The sequence below is a fragment of the Pan paniscus genome, chromosome 19 (genome assembly GCF_029289425.2).
Source record: "Pan paniscus chromosome 19, NHGRI_mPanPan1-v2.0_pri, whole genome shotgun sequence".
NCBI lineage: Eukaryota > Metazoa > Chordata > Mammalia > Primates > Hominidae > Pan > Pan paniscus.
The window spans coordinates 52555709-52579582 of NC_073268.2; the positions used below are offsets into that span (position 1 = coordinate 52555709).

General features: G+C 46.5%; 1 protein-coding gene across 3 annotated transcripts in view; it reads left to right on the forward strand.

Moving 5' to 3' along the window:
- The first annotated feature begins 30 nt into the window (after window positions 1-30).
- The window catches only part of GID4 (GID complex subunit 4 homolog), a 29307-nt gene continuing 5463 nt past the window's right edge, over window positions 31-23874 (forward strand). Inside the window, exons 1-5 of one of the 3 annotated variants that reach the window (XM_034942300.3) lie at window positions 31-662; window positions 5903-5962; window positions 14881-14988; window positions 19626-19727; window positions 22594-22724. In XM_034942300.3, coding sequence (XP_034798191.1) covers window positions 225-662; window positions 5903-5962; window positions 14881-14988; window positions 19626-19727; window positions 22594-22724 — 839 coding nt within the window. In that variant the 5' untranslated portion in view covers window positions 31-224. Of the gene's footprint in view, window positions 663-5902; window positions 5963-14880; window positions 14989-17457; window positions 17797-19625; window positions 19728-22593; window positions 22725-23874 lie in introns of those variants that run through there. The other 2 variants (XM_063599190.1, XM_034942301.3) reach the window with 2 other exon arrangements.

The following is a 23874-nucleotide window of genomic DNA, read 5'->3' on the forward strand; positions in this document are numbered from 1 at the left end:
CCTCGCCCCGCCCCCTCCACGCCGCGCCTCGGCGAGGAGACTACAAGTCCCAGCGGGCCGCTCGCGCACCGCGCCACGTGTTTTCTCCTCCCGCCAATGGGCGGAAGCGCCGCGTGAGCCTGCTCCCGCCCCCCAGGCTCGCCTGAGCCAATCGGAAGGGGCGGGGTGTGTGTGTGTCTGTGTGTGTTTGTGTGTTGTGTGTCTGTGAGTGTCTGTGTGTGTGTATGTGTGCGCGAGGGCAAGTCGGGAGGGGGACCCAGCTCAGGACTGGGAGGCCCTGCTTGCAGGTCCCTGGGTCCCGGTGGCGGCCGGAGCGCTTGCTCCGCAGGCAGCGGGCGGGTGGTCGCCCCTCCCGCCCCCACCCCGCGCGTGCGCGCCCCGGCCTCTCCCTCCCCGCCACCCTCCTCGGCTCCCGCGCGGCGGCGGCGGTTCCTCTCCCACTCCCCCCAGCCCTGGCTCCGGGGGACCCCGCGATGCCGGTCCGCACCGAGTGTCCCCCGCCGGCCGGTGCCTCCGCTGCCTCCGCGGCCTCACTCATCCCGCCGCCACCCATCAACACCCAGCAGCCCGGCGTGGCCACCAGCCTGCTCTACAGCGGCTCCAAGTTCCGCGGCCACCAGAAGAGCAAGGGGAACTCGTACGACGTAGAGGTGGTGCTGCAGGTGAGCGCCGGGCCGGGCCGGGGCCCGAGGGCCTCCTCGCGGCGCTCACGGGCCGTGCCCGCTTCGGCTCCTCGACCCCGCAGCCGCGGAACAGGCCCTCGCCGCCGGGGCCTCCTGCACCCGGCGCTTCCCACCCGGGACCTTCCCAGCCTGTGTCTCACACTCTCCGAGCCCCAGCCCTGACCTGCCCCTTCGGACCTAGAGCCCGTCGTGACCGGCTCCTGGCGGACCCCGAACACTCCCAGACTTGAAGCCCGTGACCGGCCCGTCTGGGATCCGGAAGCCCCTCATGACTCGGAGAAGGCCTGGGTCCTTCCTCCCCATGACCTGTCGTCACTAGATCAGGGACTGCCACCAGCCCTTTTCAGACCCTGAAGAACTCTCCATTGGTTTCACCAGACTTGGGACCCTCCCCATGTCTGGGCCCACGTCAGATTCTCTCAGACCTGAGACATGTCCTCCTGCCCCTTCCTCAGTTCCAGGAATCCGCAGGCCTTGGGGTCTTCCTCCTCCTGAGATCTCCTTAGGAGGGCTTCATCAGACCCCCAGACGGGGGAGCACCTAACCCGCAACTGAGTGGTCAGGCCCTGGCCTCACCTCAAGACCAGGCACTCACTCCCTGAGTGCTGCTCACAGTCTGCTGGGATGTTGCCTCCTGGGTCCCCTGTTCCACTCACTGCTTCTGTCTCTTCATGGTCCAGGCACCCAGCTCCTTCCAGCTTCTCCACCCCCAGGCCTCCTGCCCCTGCTCTGGGACCATTTGCAGTCTTTTCCCAGTCTTCCTGGCCTCTATCCAGACTTCCCCACCCCATACCTTCGTCTTGCTCGATCCTGGTTCCAGGGGACCCTCTTTCCTGTTCTTAACTTTTCTCTACACAGGCACAGGGCTTCCTCTTAGTCTCTGGTACCCATGTACTGGGAAATCTAACTCACCCAATTTTAGTTCATGTCCAGTTGCCTCCCCCCATTTGACCTGGATTCCTGAATACCTGCTGCCAGTCCCTGATCAGCTTCGGAAGTACAGCTTCACTTGTCTGGGCCTTTCCCACACCTCACTCTTCTCAGGCTTGACACTTTTTGCCAGCTGAAATGGAGTGGCAGTGGTGAATACTCTTTTATCTCCCCTCCCCACGAAACTCTTCCTCCTCTATACCTACCCCTGCCTGACTAAGGACCCCTTTCCCCTTCCCTTTGCCCTTTTTTTCCTTAGTCTGACACCTCATCTGCCAGGCTGTTCCCAGAAGCCCCTCCAAACACCTGTCCCTCTGAAAGGCACTGTGTGCTGCCCCACTGCCTCCCCCCGCCCCACCCCCCTGGGGTGTGAGGGTGGAATGTACAGTATATTTATTCCTCAAGCTCTCCTTTTGGTCATTTAAAACAAATCTTAGTTTCACTTCTGAAGAGTAGGTCTCCCATCCAAAAGACAATGAGGGTGCCTTTCTGCTAACTGCGGAGCACTCATCACTCTTTTATTCTCATACTGCTTTGTGGGAATAAATCATTTTCTCTGCTTACTTGAAACAGCATCGTCATGTTAATCATATCTTTGGGCTGTAAAGTTCTATCATGAGCCACGATATTTATTATAATGGAAATACGATTGTGGCTGAAATATTTTTGTCTTCATAACTGTGTGCCTAATGTAGTGATCCTCTTCTTAAAATGTGAGAGTCGAGTATGAAGGTACAGGGGTTTTTCGGTTTGTTTTGCACCTAGTCATAGAATTCTGGAGGTGAGATCCCTGGGTGGGTCACGTTTGGGATGATCTTGGATTTGTCCCTGTTGTTCAGTTTGATGGTTTCTGATGTAGTAGGGGACAATTGGCAGGATAGCCAGGCGTCAAAGGGGAGTCTGCTTTGGCTACTGCAGCAACTGCTGCTCCCTTCTGTCATTAGGGTATCACTTCTGAGCTCCTTTCAGAAGGAGAATCATGAACCAGGGGAAGCGGTGGTTGAGTTGGGGCAGGGCTGATAGGTCTCAGGCAGCCCAGAGCAGAAACCTGGTGGATGGCTGGGAGCCACTTGAGTAAGATGTCTGATGGTGGGGGTGGTGGTCATGCCAATGAATGCTGCCCTACATCTGGATTGGTGAGCTGCTTGGTCATCATCACGACTAGTCAGTGGCATGTGAATTGCCCCATCATCTGGTTTTTCAGCCAGGACTAGTTTGTCAGACACAGCCTTCTTAGACTTAAAATACTTCTGCCTTTTATAACTCAGCTTCTTTTTGTTTGTTTTGTTTTGTTTTCTTTCTTTCTTTTTGTATCTTTATTTAGATACAATTCACTTATTTAAGGTGTACAATTCAATAGTTTTTAGTATATTCACAGTTGTTTAACCACCACCACAACCTAATTTTAGAATATTTTCATCACCCCAAAAGGAAACCTTGTATGTAACCCTTAGCCATAACCCCCACTTCAATCCTAGGCAACTGCTTATCTATTTTTGTTGCTGTTTGTCTATTCTGGACATTTCATATAATCATATAGTATTTGTCCTTTTGAGATTGGCTTCCTTCACTTAGCATAATGTCCTCAAGGTTCATCCGTATGGTAATATGTATCAGCACTTATATTCCTTTTTATTTTGCATCGTTCATTGTAACAATTGTCCATTGAATGGATATACAACATTTTGTTTATCCAGTGATCAGTTGATGGACATTTGGGTTGTTTCCACTTCTGGCTACTATGAATAATACTGCTATGAACATTTATGTACAAGTTTTTATGTGGATGTATATTTCACTTTGGTAGATAACTACCTGGGAGTGCAATTGCTGGGTCACATGGTAACTGTGTTTTAACATTTTGAGAAACTGGCCCTGCATTGTTTTACATTTCCACCAGCAGTGGGTGAGGGTTCCAGTTTCTCCACATCCCCGCCAACACTCACTGTTCATCTTTTTTGTTGTAGCCATCCTAGTGTTTTTGAAGTGGTCTCTCACTGTAGTCTTGATTTGAATTTCTATAATGACTGTGCTGTTGTGCATCTTTTCTTGTGTTTTTGTTGTTGTTGTTGTTTTGGAGTACTTTCTTTTCTGTGATTCTAGTGTAAAGAGTTCCTCAAACCTTTGTGAGTTTCTGACTGGGTCTCCTCTCCACCCCCCACTTACTGTGACTCCTCTTTCCTCCTCTGCCATCTAAGAAGCCAGCAGTAGAAGGGAGCCCTGGTCGCTGTGAAAGGAATATTTAAAAGAACAGCCGTTGGACACAGCTGTGCTGTGACACCTTCTTGCTAAACACGTGCCCTGTTATCTTTCTTGAGATGCTCGCCTGCCATTTGGCAAAAGCTGTATGCGTTGTGGTGTATTTGAGTTCACCAACCATTATCAAGATCAGTTTGGGCAGAGTAGAGAGACACTTGGTTGAATGGAGGCCAAGCTGAAATTCTGATTCTTGAGCATGTGATAATCCATGCAAAATGTTAGCCAATTTACATTTCAATTTTTAATCTTATTAGCAAGTATCCTTGCCACCTGATACACTTTTCAGCAGCTGTGAAACCCCAAACTATATCGAATTCAATGAGAATTGCATACATGAAATTTAAAGACTCAGGTTAGAATTATGTGTCCTTTAATAAAAGTTCTTTGCTGAACCATGTTAGTGTGGATTAGCTGTTTTAGATAATGTCCAATGCCAAGGTCAGCAGATGAGGATATTTAAAATGCTTTGGCAGTTTTCACAGGGAATACCTTTGTCACCAGCACCAAACTGTGAAGGCACTTTGGCTTCATTGAAGTTCATTTGCTTTGGTGCTGACATCATCTGGTTGACTAAGTTCATTACAGTTTTTAAGCATGGCTTAGTATTTGATTTATGGTATAATTGGAAGTAATCAGGTTCACAAATCTGATAAATGCCACAAAACTATTCTAATTTCTTGAAATAAGACCTCACTTAACATTAAAATCTCAGTGTACCACAGGTACCCTTGTACTTGGTTTGCTTTAATTCAAGGATTTACCTTGTAAGTGAATCCAATTGTCATGAAATCTGAAACTCCCTATTCAGAATGAGTCTGTATAGATTTGGGTGAAATCTCACATCAGGAGGAGTTTTGAGGTGACGTGGCTTCAGGTTGGTTAATTCAGAGGCCTACGATGGGCCCAATTTTTTCCATCTTTCTATACTACCATCCTCAGCATTTCCTGGCCTATTTCTCCCCTGTGGTCTAGATGTCTCCCCCAGGACTGGACACTCCATGCGGATACTGTCACCACTAGGGGACAAAAAAGCCATTTCTTCCTCATGCGCCTCTTCAAAAGCCAGGGATTTTTCACAGATGCACCCAGGAGACTTACACATCTGATGAGCCAGAAATGGGTCACTCAACCCTAAATACATGACTTGCAAGGGGATAGGGACACCTGTGTGCCTTAGATCCATCAGGTTGACCAAGTCTTACGTGGTAGGTAGGTACCAGAGCAAAAACTGGGCCCTGCCAGCGTGAAAAAGGAGGAAATTGTTTGTTGGGTAGGCATCCGGCAGTGTCTCAGCAACCAGTAATTGGTGACTGCTAAACCTCAAAGTCTACTATGCCTGTTATTTCTATTTATTTTAGGCTCCTGACTCTTTTCATTAAGAAACACAGCATCCATATATAAAATGCACAGAGTGGACATTCACAATATAGTCAGACTTTTGGTTGGCATTTTGGTTCATAACTGAAGTTTATACCACATAAATCTTTATAAGATGCCATTTCTGAACGGTCTGCCCATTTCATAAAGAGATAATGCAGGATGATGTTTAGTGTAAAAACTAGAAGAGGAGCAGACCTCCTAGACCAATGATTGAGCAACACAGAAATAGAAAAAGGCTTGAAAGACATTAGAAAGAAAGTCAAGCCTGAGGTTAGGGATGACACCACGTGTACAGGCAGAGACAGAGGCCCTGTGCCCAGCAATGCTCAAGGTCTCTAGATGACCGGGAGACATGTGTTGAAGATAGTACAGAAAATGAATTTGAGTGGGCACCCCATTTCAGAAAGGCACTTCAGTCTCATGATATTCAGCTGAAGAAAGTTGAGAGGGTCTTGGGATCAGTTTGCTTTGGCAGAACAGGCATGTGTGTGGGGAGAACTTATCAAGATTCCAGAGACTGGGTGAGCCTTGGACTGCCCTGGGTGTTCACTGACCACCAGTCTGGCCTCACAGGATTTGCAGAGTACCCTCCTGCATGTCCCCTAGTAAGTTTATCTATTTGTGACAGGCTGTGTATCCTTTCTTTTCAGCACGTGGACACGGGGAACTCTTACCTTTGTGGGTACTTGAAGATTAAAGGCCTTACTGAGGTAAGCACTTGCTCACACAAACCAGCACTAGAAAGTCTGTGGTGTGCTCCACAGGCTCATTGGGGTTCAGGGCAGGCGGTCTCAACTCCTTGAGGCCTAATTAAAGCAGACTACTCCTGAGCATTGCTACTGTATAGGGAACATAAAACAGGCAGTTTCAGTGTGTCTTGTTGAGAAGTGTACAGATTCACAAATCTTTTAAAGAAAAGTTTATAAGTACGTCATAATTGTCACAACCAACACTATTGATTTTATTTTTAACCCTTTTTGGGGGAAAAAATAATAAGAATATAGCTGCCACCCTCATCATAAGTTTAACAGTTTCTGAGATAAGCATCAGTCCTATAAAAAATGAGCTTTTAAGTTCTTTAAGCCTCTTAGTTCATTGGAACAATGAAAAGTTACTGACTGGTCGCGGTGGCTCATGCCTGTAATCGCAACACTTTGGGAGCCTGAGGCGTGCAGATCACTTGAGGTAGGGAGACCAGCCTGGCCAACATGGTGAAACCCCATCTCTACTAAACATAAAAAAAAAAGAAATTAGCCGGGCATGGTGGCACAGACCTGTAGTTCCAGGTACTTGGGAGTCTGAGGCACAGAGAATCACTTGAACCAGAGAGGCAGAGGTTGCAGTGAGCCAAGATCACCATGCACTCCAACCTGGGCAACAGAGCAAGACCCTGTCTCAAAAGAAAAAAAAAGGGAAGTGACCATCTGGTCTCCAGCAGAAGTACCTGCTGTGCAGAGTATTTTATTTTCTTTGAACCAAGTTTCTAAACCTCAGAACTCCTGGGACTTTAGAAAGCAAGGAGGAGCATCCTTTCTTTTCCATTAGCAAGGAAACAGGAAGTGGAAGGAGGTAGCTGGACTGGCCCTCCGAATGCTGGGAATGCCCAGGCTGGACCTAGCTGCAGGGGGCCTCTGGCCTTTGTCAGCTCTCATGGTCTGATGATCCAGCAGTATTTGGACAGAGTGCTGTGCTGGATGGGGCAGTGGAAAGGAGCTGGGGTGGCATTCTTCTTCTGCCCCTTCCTGCATCTGTGACCTTTAACTTCTTTCAGTGTCCTCATCTGCGAAGTTGAGAATTAAAAATTCCTGCTCCAGGCTGGGTGCTGTGGCTCACACCTGTAATCCCAACATTTTGGTAGGTCAAAGCAGGAGGATCACTTGGGGCCAGGAATTCAAGACCAGCCTGGACAGCATAGCAAGACCTTGTCGCTACAAATAATTTTTAATAAATTAGCCAGGCATGGTGGTGTGTGCCTGTAGTCCTAGCTACTCAGAAGACTGAGGCTGGAGTATCGCTTGAGGCTAGGATTTGAAGGCAGCAATGTGCTGTGATCATGCCTGTGAATAGCCACTGCACTCCAGCCTGGGCAACCTAGGAAGATCCTCTCTCTTTAAAAAAAAAATAAAATTGGGGTCGGGCATGGTGGCTCACACCTGTAATCCCAGCACTTTGGGAGGCCGAGGTGGATGGATCACCTGAGGTCAGGAGTTCAAGACCAGCCTGGTCAACATGGTGAAACCCCATCTTTACTAAAAATACAAAAATGAGCTGGGCATGTTGGCAGGTGCCTGTAATCCCAGCTACTCAGGAGGCTGAGGCAGGAGGATCACTTGAACCTGGGAGGCGGAGGTTGCAGTGAGCCAAGATTGCACCATTGCGCTCCAGCCTGAGCAACAAGAGCGAAACTTTGTCTCAAAAAAAGAAAAGAAAAAAAAATCCCTGCTCTGTCTAAGACAATCAATGGACTTGTTCTGGGGGTAAGGAAAGAATGTTAGAGAAAATGACAGACTCAAATATGGTACTAATATGTGATTCTCTTGTAAAGTCCTGATGAGCCTCAGTCTTAAGACAAGTTTCTGGCTCCTGGTTCCTATCTGCTTTTCTATTAGAAGCTTAACTGATTAAGGATCTCCTATGAAGTTTGTTGTTGAGACCAAAGGTATTTCTTCTTTAACTCGAGAATTGTATCAAATCAAGTAGGAGTAGAAGTGATAGCAAAATACAGGATTCCAGCCTTTGGGTTTGTGGTAGGAGAAAAGATACTAAAACAGAATATGCTCAACTCTCAGGTAGCCAAATACATTAGTTAACTGGGTGCAGAACATAAACACTGAATTTCGTAAGGAAACCAGCAAGTGTGTAAGGCATTGGAATGTTAACACTGACTCCAAAACCAGTCATTTGGGTGATAAGAAGCTGCACAGAAATGGTAAGTAGCATTCGAAATCTTGAAGAAGTATACAGAAATGCTAATGGCATTGAGCTCTCCATCGGGAACAAATAGCCCTTCCTTTAGGAAGCCCCCGTGAGTCGAGAGCAGCAGTCAGGCTCCTTTGAGGAGGGGGCACTGACAATGGCCCTTCAATGGGGGCTAACCCAAGGGGAGCCCTAGGCTCTTAACAGAACCTCTGCAGATGGCGTGGCCTCGATGAGCACATACCCTCCCCAGAGTTGCCTGTTCCTGGTCGAGCAATAAATAGACCACGTTATGCTGCTGCAGGGGTGTTGCGTTAAAGCAAGTCCTGCTCAGGCCTTAGATGTAGAAGAATTCTTTTTAAATAATGTTTTTTAGTAGCTTTATTGAGATAATTCACATACCATACATTTCACCCATTTGAAGTATACAGTTCATTGGTTTTTAGTGTATTCACAAAGTTGTGCAACTATGTGATAACTTTTTTTTTTTTTTTGAGGTGGAGTCTCGCTCAGTCACCCAGGCTGGAGTGCAGTGGCGCAATCTCGGCTCACTGCAAGCTCCGCCTCCTGGGTTCACGCCATTCTCCTGCCTCAGCCTCCTGAGTAGCTGGGACTACAGGTGCCCGCCACCACACCCGGCTAATTTTTTTGTATTTTTAGTAGAGATGGGGTTTCACCGTGTTAGCCAGGATGATCTCGATCTCCTGACCTCATGATCCGCCCGTCTAGGCCTCCCATAGTGCTGGGATTACATGTGTGAGCCACTGCGCCCGGCCGATAACTTTTTTTTTTTGAGACAGAGTCTCAGTCACCCAGGCTGGAGTGCAGTGATGTGATCTCACCTTACCACAACCTCTGCCTCCCAAGTTCAAGCGATTCTCCTGCCTCAGCCTCCCGAGTAGCTGGGATTACAGGCGTGCGCCACCCTGCCCAACTAACTTTTATTTTTAGTAGAGACAGGGTTTCGCCATGTTGGCCAGACTGGTCTCGAACTCCTGACCTCAAATGTCCACCCTCCTTGGCCTCCCAAAGTGTTGGGATTACAGGCGTGAGCCAACGCACCCAGCCTGATAACTTTTAAAATTATAAGTCTAGTATATGGTTGCCGTAGATAATAGTAAAATGCAGAAAACTACAATGAATCTTTGAATAAATTTTGTACCTGTATTTGGGTTTTTTTCTTTTCCATTTATGTTTGTTAAAATATCGATTTTTTATTTTTATTTTTTGTTTTTGAGGAAGAGTCTTGCTCTGTCATCCGGGCTGGAGTGCAGTTGTGTGATCTCAGCTCACTGCAACTTCCACCTCCCAGGTTCAAGCAATTCCCATGCCTCAGCCTCCCGAGTAGCTGGAATTACAGGCATGTGCCACTACACCTGGCTAATTTTTATATTTTTAGTAGAAATGGGGTTTTACCATGTTGGCCAGGCTGGTCTTGAACTCCTGACCTCAGATGAACCACCCACCTTGGCCTCCCAAATTGCTGGGACTACAAGCATGAGCCACCGTGCCTGGCAAAAATATCAAATTTTTAATTTATTTTAATTAAACTATAATTTGGGTTTAAGTCATAGTAGTTGCCTTCCTCACGTATACAATACGGAAAAGTATCTACTAAAATGGAGATAGGCCAGGCACGGTGGCTCATGCCTGTAATCCCAGCACTTTGGGAGGCTGAGGGCAGCTGGATCGCCTGAGGTCAGGAGTTCGAGACCAGCTTGGACAACATGGTGAAACCCCATCTCTACTAAAAATACAAAAATTAGCTGGACATGGTGGCGGGCACCTGTAATCCCAGCTACTCAGGAGGCTGAGGCAAGAGAATCGCTTGAACCCAGGAGGCAGAGTTTGTGGTGAGTTCAGATCATGCCACTGGACTCGAACCTCGGCAACAGAGTGAGACTTCGTGTCAAAAAAAAAAAAAGGAGATAAGTGTCAAAAAAAAAAAAAAAAAGGAGATAAATGGCCTCTTAGCTACCTCACATTCACAAACAAGCACAGCTTTTTTGTTTGTTTGTTTTAATTTTTATTTTAGGCTTGGGTGTACATGCGCAGGTTTGATCTATAGATAAACTTATGTCACGGTTTACCTATGTAACTGTTGTGGAGATTATTTTGTCACCCAGGTACTAAGCCTAGTACTGAATAGTTATTTCTTCTGCTCCTCTCCCTTCTCCCACCCTCTACCCTCAAGTAGGCCCCATTGTCTGTTCTTCCCTTCTTTTTTTTTTTGAGATGAAGTCTCGCTCTGTTGCCCAGGCTTGAGTGCAGTGGTGCAATATCTGCTCACTGCAACCTCTGCCTCCCACGTTCAAGCAGTTCTCCTGCTCAGCTTCCCAGGTAGCATGTACCACCACACCAGGCTAAATTTTTTTTGTACTTTTGGTAGAGATGGGGTTTCACCATGTTGGCTAGGCTGGTCTTGAACTCTTGACCTCAGGTGATTTGCCTGCCTCAGCCTCCCAAAGTGCTGGGATTACAGGCTTGAGCCTATTGTTTCCTTCTTTGAGCCCATGAGTTCTCATCATTTAGCTCCTACTTATAAGGGCGGTATTTGGTTTTCTGTTCCTGCATTAGTTTGCTAAGCATAACGGCCTCTAGCTCTACCCGTGTTCACGCAAAAGACATGATCTCATTTCTTTTTATGGCTGCATGGTATTCCTTGGTGTATATATACCACGTTTTCTTTATCCAATCTGTCATTGATGGGCATTTAGGTTGACCCACTTTTTACTATTGTGAATAGTGCTACAGTGAACATTTGCATGCATGTATCTTTATAGTAGAATGATTTATACTCCTCTGGGTATATACCCAATAATGGGATTGCTGGGTCGAATGATAGTTCTGTTTTTAACTCTTTGAGGAATTGCCACATTGCAAAACGGAGCTTTAAAGTTTGTTTTCATGCCTTCCGGAAGTGAAATTCTAGAAATGTAAAGAATAAATATGAAATAACATTCTTTTTGCACTTTTGAGCCATCCGTCAGTCAAGAGAGGCGACCTTTCCGGGGAACCCAGCAGCTTTCAGGGGGTACCTGGGAGCCCAGCCTTTGGGGGCCATGGGCAGGCCCCCCACTTACTCATTACTTGGGTTTGGAAGGGTTGGAAGCTCCAGCTGAAGTTGTGCTAGACTTGTGCTTAACTAGGGAGACAGGTCACACCTACCAAAACTCACAAAAACAAAAGTGCCAGTTTTTGTCAGAGAATGAGATTCCTGTATGTTCCAGAAGTTCCTGTTGACTTATCGGCCAATTGAATGTGAATCCCCCAGAAGACAGGTCTACATGGAAAGTCGTGGTACCTATCACCACACAGTTTTGGGTGAGCCTGGAATCAGTGGGAGGATTAGTTGGGGGACTTAAATGTCTGACAACAGCCAGACCCACCAAGGGATGCCCACTCCTGCTTTTGCTGCCTCTGTTACTCATTTCTCGATATCCTTTCTTCTGACATGGTTTTTCGTCCGCTCTATAAATTACCCCTCATTGGGCTGTAATAAAGTGCTTGAATTTCCTGTTCCTGCTCTGAGAATATTTTATCTTTTCAGTGACTTCTGTACACACTGAATCTCATTTATTAGGTATTTATTTTATTTAATTCTCAAAGTTTGAGGGTACCCTGTAGTTACCCTGATATACTGCCTAAAGTATGTTTACAAAGAAGTCAATGCAGAATTATTCATTAAGAAAACTAGTGATTTAAACCATAAGTGTTTTAATCATATTAGGACCTCCTCCCCACCCCTCCCTTTTTTTAAAATAGAGACCGGGTCTTACTATGTTGCCCAAGCTGGTCTTGATCTCCTAGGCTCAAGTGATCCTCCTGTCTTGGCCCCCTAGAGTGCTGGCATTACAGGTGTGAGCCACCAGGCTTGGCCTTGTATTAAAACCTCTTTATCATTTCATCCTATCCCTTTCAAGGAAGTTCAGAAAAAAGATTAAAGCTTGAAACTTGGAAAAATAATATAAACAGTTTGTAGTTGGCTCATGCCTGTAATCCCAGCACTTTGGGAGGCCGAGGCGGGTGGATCACGAGGTTAGGAGTTCAAGACCAGCCTGGCCAAGATGGTGAAACCCGTCTCTACTGAAAATACAAAAATTAGCCAGACGTGGTGGTGGATACCTGTAATCCCAGCTACTCGGGAGGCTGAGACAGAGAATTGCTTGAACCCGGGAGGCGGAGTTTGCAGTGAGCCAAGGTTGTACCACTGCACTCCAGCCTGGGCGACAGAGCGAGACTCCATCTCAAAAAAAAAAAAAAAAAAAAAGCTTCTAGTTTAAAATCTCAAATGCAGGTGCTGATTTATTGAGAACTTTTTTCCTTAGTAGTCTTTCCTAGAACAGATTATAATTAAAAGTTAGTTTATACCGGCTGGGTGCGGTGGCTCATGCCTGTAATCCCAGCACTTTGGGAGGCCGAGGCGGGTGGATCATGAGGTCAGGAGATCAAGACCATCCTGGCTAACACCATGAAACCCCGTCTCTACTAAAAATACAAAAAATTAGACAGGCGTGGTGGCATGCATCTGTAATCCCAGCTACTTGGGAGGCTGAGGCAGGAGAATCACCTGAACCCGGGAGGCAGAGGTTGCAGTGAGCCAAGATTGCGCCACTGCATTCCGGTCTGGGCAACAGAGCAAGACTCTGTCCCTCCCCCCCCCCAAAAAAAAAAAAAGTTAGCTTATACCTTAAAAATTAGGTTTACATTTAGGAAAATTTCTCCTCTCTCATTTTTTCAGTCTATGTATTTAAATATTTATGTGAAGAATCCAGCAACAGTGTTAGGATAGGGGGGTTGTGGGTTTGGGGCAGTATTAGATTTATCATATTTTAAGGTCACTGTTAAGGAAACAGATCCCCTCCCTGGTGTCATCCTAAAGCAGGCCTCCTGAGCCACCTGCAGCGGTGGTGACGTTCTGTTTCCTGGGAGCCTCTGCGCCAGTGGCTTTTACTGTGGCAGCCTCTCTCAGGAAGGTCCTATACTACATGCAGGCCAGGTTGGTAGATGTGGCAAAGCCATCAGAATGAGGTGTTTGATGCAGAATAAGAGGGGCTTACATCTGATCTGAAGGAAAAACGTGGGCCTTCTGCAGTCCTTGACGTTAGGACTGTAATCTGTGGTTTTCCAGGCCAGTGACTCTCATAACCATGCTCCTGGCAGACACCAGGGGCTTGGCAAGGTAGCCTGAGAGGTGGGTGCTTGGTTGGTTTCTACAAATGCAGAGAAATTGTAGACTTTTTACGGTGTTAACTTTTTGTCTTATTAATCTTTTTTAAAATCATTGGTGCCTACTTATTAACGCATGAACAAAGAGCAATTAACAAAGCACCCACGCCAGCACACGGCTTCTTGCTTACGTTTTCAACGGTGTGGTTTTTACATTCAGACACGATTTACATATGTTTTTCCTCATATAAATTGTTTTTAGTTCATATGTTTTTCCTCATATAAGTTGTTCTTAGTTCATGTGACAGAATTAAACGTATCCCTATGTATCAAGGTATTCTAAGACTACCTTCAGGGACCATTTGTATAGTTCATTACTAGAAGTTTCTCTGAACATGTAGAACACTGAAAAAAAGTATTTACTTTTTTTTTTTTTTTTTTTTTTTTTTGAGACAGAGTTTCACTCTTATTGCCCAGGCTGGAGTGCAATGGCGTGATCTCGGCTTACTGCAAACTCCGCCTCCAGGTTCAAGCAATCTCCTGCCTCAGCCTCCCGAGTAGCTGGGATTACAGGCATGCGCCACCACGCCCGGCTAATTTTGTATTTTTAGTAGAGATGAGGTTTCTCCATGTTGGTCAGGTTGGTCTTGAACTCCTGACCTCAGGTGATCCTCCCACCTCAGCCTCCCAAAGTGCTGGGATTACAGGCGTGAGCCACCGTGCCTGGCCAAAATAAAAGGTATTCTAGGCTGGGTGCGGTGGCTCACACCTGTAATCCTCACACTTTGGGAGGCCAAGGCAGGTGGATCACCTGAGGTCAGGAGTTCGAGACCAGCCTGGCCAACATGGCGAAACCCCGTCTCTACTAAAAATACAAACATTAGGTGGGCGTGGTGGCAGCCACCTGTAATCCCAACTACTCGGGAGGCTGAGGTAGGAGAATCACATAAACCCAGGGTGTGGGAGGAGGTTGCAGTGAACCGAAATTGTGCCATTGCACTCCAGCCTGGGCGACAGAGCAAGACTCTGTCTCAGGAAAAATAAAAAAGTATTCTACCCCAAAATCCACCCTGGAACCTTGGAGAATTGGTGTAAAAGGGACAAATGACTGAGCCAGTTGGAGAACCAGTGGCTTGAGGGAGCCTTAGTGGTAGACACAGTGATTTTGGAGCCTCTTTGGGTCTAACCTTGGAAAGTAAAATCTACCAAGTTATGATCTGCTTTGTATGCTAGAATATTAAAAATTTATTTGTGGAAACATCCAAATTATTTTCTAGGAGACTAGCATGTAACAATTGAAGTCAAAGAAGGGCTGTCTGCTGCTGGCAAAATCCAGGAAACCCTTCATTCTCTGGGTGATTTAGATTCAGGTCCATTGCCACAGCCTGTTGGCAAACTGGCTGCGATCTAACTCTGGTTTGGATTGTCAGGTAGCAGTGTCTAGGTACTGGAAAGAAGTTAAAGCAAAGTTTATTCTTCCTTTGTAAAAAGGTTAAAAACTCTCACTCAACATCTTATTTTGATATTTGGGTTTTTACCATAGGAGTATCCAACCCTTACAACCTTCTTCGAAGGGGAAATAATCAGCAAAAAACACCCTTTCTTAACTCGCAAGTGGGATGCAGATGAAGATGTTGATCGGAAACACTGGGTGAGTAAATCTGATCTGTGCTGGGTCATCCAAGGGCTGCTAGAGAATTGAAGAAATGCTGGGAGCCAGAGACCTTGTCCCTTATTGAGGATTACTGGGGCTTTGCAACCAAGTAAAAGGTTGCACTGCACACAGACCTCAGTTATTCCATCTTCCTTATGAGGACAGTTTAAATACGATCTGACCTGCTGCTTAAATAGCAAATGGTTGTCTGATGATAGCAACCCCAGAGTTCCAGCCAAAACTCTGCTCAGCTATCAGAATCTTAACAGTGTCCCCCCATCCTTCCCACCTGTTTGTCCATCTTCTGTCCACTGTTCCTTTCAAATCACCTCTGCTTGGGGAAAACCCTGTGAAACATGCAATGATGACCTCCGGCTTCGGGGCTGGCATGAGATGGAGATGATGTTGTGGGAATCTGCCTGCCCGCTGGCTTATCAGGGCAGAGCCACATCATTTCTTTTTATCCTGGCTGCTGACAGACAAGTATAGTCTTGTCTTAAGTACACCACTATAAATCCTGCTGCCCCCCTTTTTAACTGTCAAGTGTAGAGCATTCTCACTCAGCAGTAGTGAATGCTTCAAGACAGTTAGTGTCCTGGGATCTTTTCATTTGTTGTCATATAAGTACCATGTCTTCAAAAATCAGTGTCTTGGCTGGGTGCGTTGGCTTGCGCCTGTAATCCCAGCACTTTGGGAGGCCGAGGCGGGCGGATCACCAGGTCAGGAGGTTGAGACCATCCTGGCTAACACGGTGAAACCTCGTCTCTACCAAAAATACAAAAAATTAGCTGGGCGTGGTGGTGGGCACCTGTAGTCCCAGCTACTCTGGAGGCTGAGGCAGGAGAATGGCGTGAACCCAGGAGGCGGAGCTTGCAGTGAGCCGAGATTGTGCCACTGCGCTCCAGCCTGAGCAACAGAGCGAGACTCCGTCTCAAAAAAAAAAAAAAAAAAAAAAAAATCATTTTCTCAACCTGTCTAATAGCCTTTTGCTTTAGTTGACCATGGTGATGGTGAATTTTTGTTTAACATTGAAGAAGTTCAATGGGTTTACCCTCCATAAACCAACCAGAAATGGCTGTGTCAGTAGCAAAGATTCTAGAACTCGTTCTTCCCATTGCCTCTCACACCTGGCTATCTAAACTCTCCCCTGGTTCTGGCATAGCAGTCTGTGGAGAGAACTCCCGCAGACCCTTGTCTTGAGTTCACCTCACTAGAGATCAGTTGCTTTGCTTACTAATGTTTTTTATTTGTTTATTTTATTTAAAAAAAAATTTTTTTAGAGTTGGGGTCTTGCTCTGTCGTCTATGCTGGAGTGCAGTGGCATGATTATAGCCTCAACCTCCTGGGCTCAAGTAATCCTCCCACCTCCGCGCCCCGAGTAGCTAGAACTACAGGCACGTGCCACCACACCAAGCTCATTTTCTTTTATTTTTGTAGAGACAGAGTCTCCCTATGTTACCCAGGCTGGTCTTGAACTCATGATCTTAAGTGATCCTCTTGCCTTGGCCTCCCAAAGTGCTGGGATTATAGGTGTGAGCCACTGCACCCAACCTGTTTTTTTGGTTTTTCTTTTATGGGGGTTTTTGTTTTGTTTTGTTCTGTTTTGTTTGGTTTGGTTTTGAGACAGAGTCTCAGTCTGTCACCCAGGCTGGAGTGCAGTGGCGTAATCTCGGCTCACTGCAACCTCTGCTCACTGCAACCTCCGCCTCCCAGATTCAAGTGATTCTCATCTCTCAGCCTCTCAAGTAGCTGGGATTACAGACGTGCACCACCGTGCCTGGCTAATTTTTGTATTTTTAGTAGAGACAAGGTTTCGCCATGTTGGCCAGGCTGGTCTTGAACTCCAGGCCTCAAGTAATCCTCCTGCCTTGGCCTCCCAAAGTGCTGGGATTACAGGCGTGAGCCACCATGCCCAGCCCCAAGCTGTTTTTCACTTGAGTAAAAAAAGGAGATCTATCAAATACTGAGGTTCAGTTAAATTTAAATTTAAACTTGAGCTTTTTAAAGCGTTTTTTGAATTCTATACATTTTGATTGTTGTAGCAAATGGACACTAAAAACTAGACAGTCATTTGTGTCTCTCTGTGATACAAGAGAATGCACAAGACCTGAGTATCCAGAAGGTTGGGGGAGCCCAAGTGGTGTATGAAGGTGCTGGCCACCAGCAGGTGGAGTTGGAAGGGCTCCCTAGTACCATCTGCGCCCACCCCTGCCCAGGGCTAGGCTCTTCCTGCATGGCTTGCTGCCTCACGAGATGGCTCCTTCCTCTCCTGTACAGTCCCAGAGTAGAAGGTTCTTCCTTGTAGTAAACCACAGCCTCTCTCCCATTCAACTCTATTTTCCATTTCATATTGGTCCTGCAAAAAGCAAAGTCTTTGAGGCCCAGTGACACTCAGTTTTAGGCTAGGTTGACTACAAATTAAATACTTGGAAAGCAACTCTTAATTTTCCCATTGACTTCCATTAGAACATTGGAAGATATCTGGATCTGCAGACTCTGCTAGACTGGACTGAAACATTTTGGGTGAGAGAGGAACTAAGAAGGCCACCCTTGGTACTGGCATGTGAGGTGTGGTTGAGCCAGGGAGCTGAACCTATGGAGTGCTTCCTCCTCCAACAGTTTGTGGCTGCTTTTGTAGTACTCAGCATTTCCCCTAACTTTCACCACTCATGGAGGACTCCCAGGTTCCCACGTGGGACTCCTGGAGCTCTGTACTGCACCTGGGTTTGTCTGAGATTTACAATGTCTAATACACTTCACCTAGGCTGTCATTTTTTCATTATAAACTAGAATCAGAGATATTGTATTGCATCCTCAGATTTTCCTGAGTGGTATTTAAGTTGCTATTATAGTGGTACTATAAAGTCAAGATTCCATATATTCAGTCTACATAGGATAAAAATGTCTATGTGACACCAGGTGTGGTGGCTCACGCCTGTAATGCCAGCACTTTGGGAGGCCGAGGCAGACGGATCACCTGAGGTCAGGAGTTCGAGAACAGCCTGGCCAACATGGTGAAACCCTATCTCTACCAAAAATATAAAAATTAAGCAGGCATGGTGGCACACACCTGTAATCCCAGCTATTCGGGCGGCTGAGGCAGGAGAGTCACTTGAACCTGGGAGGCGGAGATTGCAGTGAGCTGAGATCATGCCATTGCACTCCAGCCTGAGCAACAAGAGCAAGACTTTGTCTCAAAAAATAATAATAAAATAAATCTATGTGACAAAATCTATGACTTAATATCTCTGTATCTTGATTTTTTATTTAAGATGTTTTCTTATCAAATTAACACATGCTTGTTTAAAAATATTTGAAAAAATAGAAAAGCTGGAGGAAAAGGAGTCATCTATGGCAACACCTAAAACTAAAATAGCTGTTAACCTCTTCCTGAATCTCTTTTGGGTATACGGTGTATACTTGTTTTTTGTCTTTTTTTAAAAAAATGGGATCATAAAATACAGTTTTGTAACCTATTCCTAATCTCCTGTTGTAAATGTAGTCAGCCCTCCATATATGTGGGTTCTGTATCTGTGGATTCAACCAGCCACAGTTTGAAAATATTTGAAAAAAAAAATTGCATCTGTACTGATGATGTATAGTTTTTTTTTTTTTTTTGAGACAGAGTCTCGCTCTGTTGCCCATGCTGGAGTGCAGTGGCATGATCTCAGCTCATTGCAAGCTCCGCCTCCCGGGTTCACGCCATTCTCCTCCTCAGCCTCCCAAGTAGCTGGGACTACAGGCGACCACCACCACACCCAACTAATTTTTTCATATTTTTAGTAGAGACAGGGTTTCATCATGTTAGCCAGGATGGTCTTGATCTCCTGACCTTGTGATCCGCCTGCCTTGGCCTCCCAAAGTGCTGGGATTACAGGCGTGAGCCCCCACACCCAGCGGATGTATAGATTTTTTGTTCTTGATATTTTTCCCTGAACGATACAGTATAACCGCTATTCACTTAGTATTTACATTGAATTAGGTATTATAAGTAATCTAGAGATGCTATAAAGTATAGGGGAGGATGTGTGTAGGTTATCTGCAAATACTGCACTGTTTTATATCTGGGACTTAAGCATCTGCAGATTTTGGTATTCATGGGGGTCCTGGAACCAATCTCTCACAGATATCGAAGGACAAGGCTATCATGTGTTTCTAGTGTCTGCTTAGCTAGCTGGCCCAAGCCCCTAGATCATGCAGAGACACAAGCTTCACAAAGCCCGCTTCTCTGAGACTGGGCAGGCTGTTTCTAAACTGTTTTGCATGGCTCTTTTTGCTACTTTGGATTTACTTGCAGAGGTCTTCTCATTAATTTTTCTTAGCTTTCGTCTGTTTATTTTGTCTGTCTGTTCACCATTCCCATCCTTTGGCCTTTTCCTCAGCCATGTTAACAAGGCAGGTGTAGGGCAGTGGGGCCCCAGCTGGAGTCCAGGTATCTGCCCCAGGGTTGAGTCTGCATTCAATGGGGTGACCATAGGGCCCCATCTGTTACTTGGTCTTAGCTGCCCTTTTGGGAGCCGCGTCCCTAGCTGTCATGCCTTGGGAAGGTGAGTTTACCTGGGCACATAAGCATAGTTCTGAGAGCAGCCTCTCCTTCTCTCAGTCAATTGGCACACTCTCTTTTCTGCTTTCAGGGCAAGTTTCTGGCTTTTTATCAGTATGCAAAATCATTTAACTCAGATGACTTTGATTATGAAGAGCTGAAGAATGGAGACTACGTCTTCATGAGGTGGAAGGTAAGTTCCCACCAGGTGGCCCTCCAGACTCCCAGCAAGCCAGGCCCTGTATTGCACCTACATATCCACTCTAACCAAGGGCTCCCCATGTCCAGTGCTCGTCACAGCTGGTTGTCATGGCAAAGTCTTCATGGCAGGGTCTTTGCACGCCTATAAAGAGTGGGCCCAGCTCCAGGGCACGCACTGGTTAACTGCTGATGTCCCAGACAGCTCCTCCTCGCTGTGCTTTTGGTGGGTAGCAAGTGGATTTGGGCCTAGGTGGCCGCCTCTAACATTGTCTTCTCCCTTTCCTTTCTCCCACCCAAGAATCTTGTTGAACCCCCAAGTTGAATCACTCCAAGTGTTCTGTGGATTCAAGGCAGAGCCAAACTTGCTTTGAACTTAGTCATCAGTTGTACCCAGATCCCTCTACAGGCTTAAACACCATCCGTGGGCCAGGTGCCCTCCACCACATCCTTTTCCCAGAGCTCAGGAAAGTCTCACCTCCTCTACTTCCCTCCAGCTCAGGAAATGAGGGACCGGGAATGGAACACGGGTTTTTGACTCAGCAGACCTCAGAGAGCCCCACCTGACTGACTTGATGGATTGGCTTTTAGCTGCGAGGTCATTTGTGCTCCCTGCTTTGATAACGTGATATTTACAGCCCCAGAATAGCAAAATCAGGAAGCCAGTTTGTTAAATAACTTTGAGAACATACCAACCCCTAGTCCCCAGTCTGCAGGGAAAAAGTCGTTTTGTCTTGAAATCTTGTCAGCTTTCATAAAGATGAATCATATTGAGTTGCCTTTCCTGGTCTTTATTTTGCATAGCTAACCACTTTAGGAAGTGGGGATCGGCCGGTCGTGGTGGATCACACCTGTAATCCCAGCACTTTGGGAGGCTGAGGCAGGCAGATCATGAGGTCAAGAGATTGAGACCATCCTGGCCAACATGGTGAAAACCCATCTCTACTAAAAAATACGAAAAATTAGCCGGGCATGTTGGCATGCCCCTGTAGTCACAGCTACTCAGGAGGCTGAGGCAGGGGAATCACTTGAACCTGGGAGATGGAAGTTGCAGTGAGCTGAGATCATGCCACTGCACCCCAGCCTGGCGACAGAGCAAGACTCCATCTCAAAAAAAAAAAAAAAAAAGAAATGGAGATCACTGGGCGCGGTGGCTCATGCCTGTAATCCCAGCACTTTGGGAGGCCAAGAGAGCCAGATCACGAGGTCAGGAGTTCGAGACCAGCCTGGCCAATATGGTGAAACCCCGTCTCTACTAAAAATACAAAAATTAGCCGGGTGTAGTGGTGCACGCCTGTAATCCCAGCTACTCGGGAGGCTGAGGCAGGAGAATCACTTGAACCCAGGAGGTGGAGGTTGCAGTGAGCCAAGATTGCGCTACTGCACTCCAGGCTGGGTGACAGAGCAAGACTCTGTCTCACCAAAAAAAAAAAAAAAAAAGAAGTGGGGATCACCACTCTTCCAGTAGGTTGCCAGATGCAGAGAGTAAACAGGGAACAGTATGCTCACGAGCTTGCCATCTAGCGGGAAACATGTCAACTAAACAACCTGTTAAAGGAAGTTTATTGTTTGAATTTTGTTTGTTTTGAGACGGAATCTCACTCTGTTGCCCAGGCTGGAGTGCAGTGGCACAGTCTTGGCTCACTGCAACCTCCGTCTCCCAGGTTCAAGCAAGTCTCCTGCCTCCGCCTCCTGAGTAACTGGGACTACAAGCGCGTACCACCACGCCTGGCTAATTTTTGGGTTTGTTTGTTTGTTTGTTTGTTTTTTGAGACAGTCTCACTCTGTTGCCCAGGCTGGAGTGCAATGGCGCGATCTCGGTTCACTGCCACCTCCCCCTCCCGTGTTCAAGCAATTCTCCTGCCTCAGCCTCCCAAGTAGCTGGGATTACAGGAGCCCGCCAACATGCCCTGCTAATTTTTTGTATTTTTAGTAGAGACGGGTTTTCGCCATATTGGCCAGGCTGGTCTCGAACTCCTGACCTCAGGTGATCCACCCACCTCATCCTCCCAAAGTGTTGGGATTGCAGGCGTAAGCCACCACACCCGACCTGAATTTTAAAATTAATTTTAAAAGCCACAATTTTAGAAGTTGAATAAGGAATGGGAGAGTGTCTTAAATTTGTTTAAAAAGCAATGGGCTTGTTTTGCCTCCAAAGAATGTCTCAGGGTGGCTCATCTGTGGTCCTTTAGTAGACCACCTGAGGCCCTGGAGCTTCTGACCTCATCTCTCTGGGAAAGTAGGTGCCAGGACCTGGGTTTCCAGCTTTCAGTTCCAGCAGAGGTGGCAAGCTTGCCTCTCTCCTAAGGTCCCTGGTAAAGAACAGTACCGTTCTGACTGCTTTTGACAAGGCGTCAAGCTCTTGGAGGGGGTGTCACAGGGGCTACTGGCAACTGCTTTGCACTCAGAATGGTCCACAGACCTACAGAAGCGACTCACTGTTCTAGATGTTATCAAGCATCTGTTGACAGTTCTGAGAACTGGAGCAGAAACTTCGCTCTTCCCAGGTTGATTGTCTGTGGTCTCTGAAAGATAGAGAGGCAGGCAGACAGGCAGGTGAGTAGGTATTGATTTATATATTAGATGTTTCGGCCATGGTACCTTCTCTGAATTGCTGATCCTAGTGAGCTCAAGACACAGTTTGTCACTTTAGTATATAGAATACTCCAGGAGCACATGGACGCTTTTTAGAAGTCAGGCTGAGACCCCACAGGCCCGCCATCACCCAGCAAGTCTAGGTTAGACTATGAGATCCTATATTTTTCTCGAGTGGTCCTTAGAACCCCCTGATGCTTAACAGGGAGGCCCCGTGGGTGGTCAGAGAATGCTATCTGTTACTGACCCTCTTCATCTGTGTGCAGGAACAGTTTCTGGTCCCAGATCACACGATCAAAGACATCAGTGGTGCTTCTTTTGCCGGGTTCTACTACATCTGCTTTCAGAAGTCAGCAGCCTCCATAGAGGGCTACTACTACCATAGGAGTTCAGAATGGTGAGGACCTCTGAGGACAGAGGCCACGGGGAGGGCTTGCTGCCCAGCTGGCTCTCCCTTGGCTCGTCAAACCCAAAAGCAACATCTTAGCCTGTCTCTGTATAGATTCTGTGCTTTATTTGGATGCTGAGAGCTTATTTCAGTGATCTCAGTTGCTCACAATAAGGCCTTATCCCTATGCACAGAGCAGAGTAAATGAGATGAAAATGAATTATAGGTGAAAGAACTCATTTCTAAGCACTTTTAAGCAATACTGTATTTTTGGCAATGTTTATCTCAATCTTGCTGGTTTTTATTTAATCCTTGCAAATTGAATTAGTAACTAAAATGTGAATTGATCCAGTACTGGACAATGTGAATTTTGCTGTCAGCAGCTTTTTAAATTTTGTGGCTGCATTCCTTAGAGTTGGTCCGACATGCACTTGATTTAAGGCTCGTGACCTGGGGGCCTGTGAGTGGACAGTCCTGTCCAGTGTGTCACCAATAGTAAAGGACTGAACTCTGCCTAAATGCTAACTTTTGCCACCTTTTGAGGGATTCTCCTGCCTCCTTGCTGCTTTTTAAGCACCTTGCTGTCCCCGGAGGGCAAACCATATGATAAAATGCCTGATTTCCTCTCTGAAGGTAAAAATTCTTTCTTTCCGGTATTTAACACTTTGTTATATGTGAAGTGATCCTACCCTAGATTCCTTGTTCAGTGGTAACGAAATTATATCTGCAAGTAAATGCCAGCCCTGTAGCCACGATTTTTAGGCTTTCAGTAATGGTTTTCACGCAAGTTTGTAAAACTTTTATAATCCTTTTTAAAAATAACAGCTGGCCGGGTGCAGTGGCTCACGCATGTAATCCCAGCACTTTGGGAGGCCGAGGCGGGTGGATCACGAGGTCAGGAGATCGAGACCGTCCTGGCTAACACGGTGAAACCCCGTCTCTACTAAAAAACAAAAAATTAGCCAGGCATGGTGACAGGCACCTGTAGTCCCAGCTACTCGGGAGTCTGAGGCAGGAGAATGGCGTGAACCTGGGAGGTGGAGCTTGCAGTGAGCCGAGATCAGGCCATTGCACTCCAGCCTGGGCGACAGAGCGAGACACCATCTCAAAAATAAATAAATAAATAAATAAATAAATAAATAAATAAATAACAGCTTTG